General features: G+C 44.7%; 1 protein-coding gene across 1 annotated transcript; it reads right to left on the bottom strand.

Moving 5' to 3' along the window:
- On the bottom strand, positions 1–1,260 carry dnajc5aa (DnaJ (Hsp40) homolog, subfamily C, member 5aa; the record flags this gene model as incomplete). Its single annotated transcript, XM_080031757.1, has 4 exons — positions 1–120; positions 259–430; positions 833–1,046; positions 1,148–1,260. The coding sequence occupies 4 exons, from the start codon at positions 1,258–1,260 to the stop codon at positions 17–19; spliced, it is 603 nt and encodes a 200-aa protein (XP_079887883.1). The 3' UTR covers positions 1–16.
- Positions 1,261–2,951: the final 1,691 nt, after the last annotated feature.

The raw sequence follows: 2,951 nt of genomic DNA, 5'->3' as shown, positions 1-2,951 counted from the left end.
TGACGGGTACGGAGCGTTAGTTGAAGCCGGTGTCAGTGTTGTAGGAGTAGTGCCCATCGGATGTTAACTGGGTTGTCTCTGTTGCTGATGGTTGCAGCATTATAGGGTCACCCCCAGCCTCTAATTTAAAAATAAAAACAGAAACAGCTTGTTCAGTGTGTGTCCACCAGGCCCCCCTCTTGCTAACAACTGTTAAGCTGTTAAAAAAAAGAAAAAAAAATCAATATGGGAGTGGCGACGCAGGTGATTCAGTCTCACCTCTCTCGTCAGACTGCAGCTGGGCCTCCAGGTCCTCGGGGGACACATAAAAATCCTGCTCGTGGCCCTCCCGAGGCCGTGGTTTACACTTTCCACAGCAGCAGTTACAGCAGCAACACAGGCAGCAACAGAAGTAGCAGCCGGTGGCCAGTCCGCAGAATACAAACAGAGCCTACAGACAAGCACATTCAAGGGAGGAAGTGAGCGGTCAATGTGAGCAATGAGTATTAAAGGTGTAGTCAGTGATACTGGAGAATGCTTGATGTCAAAATCAGTAATATCTCCTCACTATCCGCCACCTGTCTGTACTCAGTATTCCCTGAATAATAATCCTGTGTTAATGCACAGCCTAGGCTCTGTAAACAACATGTTGCTAGCTACGGTGGGCCCCTTTGTTTACATACGCTTTTTCTACACACCAGTTATCAGAGCCTAAGTTATCAGAGCCTAGGCTCTGTTTTAACACCAGATTTTTTTTCAGCGCACACACAGACATATCGTGAGGGGATCTCCACTGATTCTGACAAAAACCAGAGCGAAATCATAGGGTAAATAGTAACTCAGTTAGTCTCACCTTTGCCCACCAGCTTGAAAGGACAAAGTAAGTGTTGACATTCTCCTCTCCGAACTGCTCGGCCACATATAGTCCCAGGGAACCATATTTGTCATAAATATTACGCTTTGTGGGGTCATTAAGAATTGCATGGGCGTTGTTGATCTCCTTGAATTTATCGACCGCCTCTGGATTGTCGGGATTCTTATCAGGGTGAAACTTCAACGCCAGTTTCCTGCGTACAAAGTTGGCAAAAAGACAGTGAAATAAAAATCAATCACAGCTCACATTAATGTACATATTATGTGAGGTGAAGTGGTGGAAAGGATGCCTCACCTGTAAGATTTTTTAATATCATCTGGCGTGGCCACCTTCTCAACTCCCAGCACGATGTAGAGGGACTCACCAGCGGTGGACAGAGAGCGTTGCCTCTGGTGTTCTGATGCCATGATGCCTCACGATCACAAGCTGTGCACAGTAACACACACCTAAATGCACAAGCTGGGCTGCATGTCATGTTTTATAGGCAGACAGAGGGAACCGGGCCCACGTCTCTTTAAAAAAATACGTCCTGACTAAAGTCAGGCCTGTGTGGTTGAATCCCTTGCACTGCAGGCAACAGCTGTCGAATACTGCCTCGATTTAATAAAACTTTCCTGTACGAACTGAACTGCGTGTGGAACGGCCTAGCTATGTTTGATACATATGGAAGAAAAGTCACAGGGCCATGAAGGCAACACCCTGATTTGATTAGATCTTCCTGCACTAATTTCATTTTCACATTTTATTTTTGTGTAACTGCACCAATGATGTCAATTGTTACATTTCTACATGAACATACTGTAAATGTGACATAGGATATTGGCAGCATCATTGACTGCCTCTGCTAAAATCAGTAACTGACATGCATACAGGCCAACCATGCAAAGATCTATCGGATTTAAGATGGAAGTAAAAGAAAAGTAAAAGAAAAAAGATGAAGCCAATCCTGAGATACAGCTGCCTTTAAATGGGTGTCATCTTGACACAAATGAATGGCCACTGGTCTATTCCAAGCCCTGTATACGTTTTTAAAATCGATCTGTTCTGACTAAATAGTGTCAAATTTCCCTTTAATTCGAATCGCATCCCGTTAGTAGATGGTCTATGAGAAGGATTAGACTCTGAGGAATACGATGCTAGGTGCATAATCTCTGTGCAAGCATCATCAGCAGCACTGCTATAGCGCACAGCATCCATGTTGGTTTGCTTCCTGGCCTGTTCTTGATGCAAGACAGGGGATCGTCAGCAGTAATTTTCAAGGGCAAGGGGCAGTGTTTCGAGGAAAAAATACATAATGGAAATGCACTTTTCGAACTCACCTTTCAGTCGGTTTTGACGCGCTGCAAAAAACGATCCCAGCAGGTTTAAATTGTAGACAGTTTAGCGTGACTATGGCTGCATCTCGCACGTATCCGGAGACTCTCTGGCAAAACCACTACGCAACCATGGACAGCTGCAGCAGGACGCTGGCTCCGCCCCCTCCCCAAAACACCCCAAGGCGACCCGACGTGCGCGTGCACCAGAGGATGGGGAGAGGATGCTGGATGCACGGGCCTTAAAACACCGCACACGGTCGAAATACAGCTACAGGTTGCGTTCCGAATCGCATACTTTCTACTATATAGTATGTAGAAAAAAGATTTAGGATGTCCCGATTCTTATGGCCAGATTGAGGATGGTTAGAAGTACCCGGATGTCCTACTTCATGCGGCCAAGATTGTTAGTGTTGAAAAGTGCATCCTATTTGGGCGATTCTGACCCACAATCCAGTGCGCACGTGAAGTGACGTAACATCGACGAAGCCTCCATATGAAAACAAACGGGGATGCGACCATAGACATTATAAAGGTTTATAATGTCTATGGATGCGACGGATATAAAAGCAAGAGGCAAGATCAAGGCGCAATGTTATGATGAAATAAGAGAGAAAAGTATGTCCCAATAGTATGCCTACTGCATCCTAACTAGATTATTTTTATCGTCGGATGTAGTATGTAGAATAGAAAAAAGAAAGAGTATGCGATTCGGAACGCAACCACAATTTGTCTTATGAAATAAAATAAACTGTTGCATTATTTTATCTCCTCACGTTATCTCA

This window comes from Ammodytes marinus, assembly GCF_949987685.1.
Source record: "Ammodytes marinus genome assembly, chromosome: 7".
Taxonomy (NCBI): domain Eukaryota; kingdom Metazoa; phylum Chordata; class Actinopteri; order Uranoscopiformes; family Ammodytidae; genus Ammodytes; species Ammodytes marinus.
The sequence above is the reverse complement of the archived record's forward strand: the minus strand, read 5'-3'. Positions and strand labels throughout refer to the sequence as shown.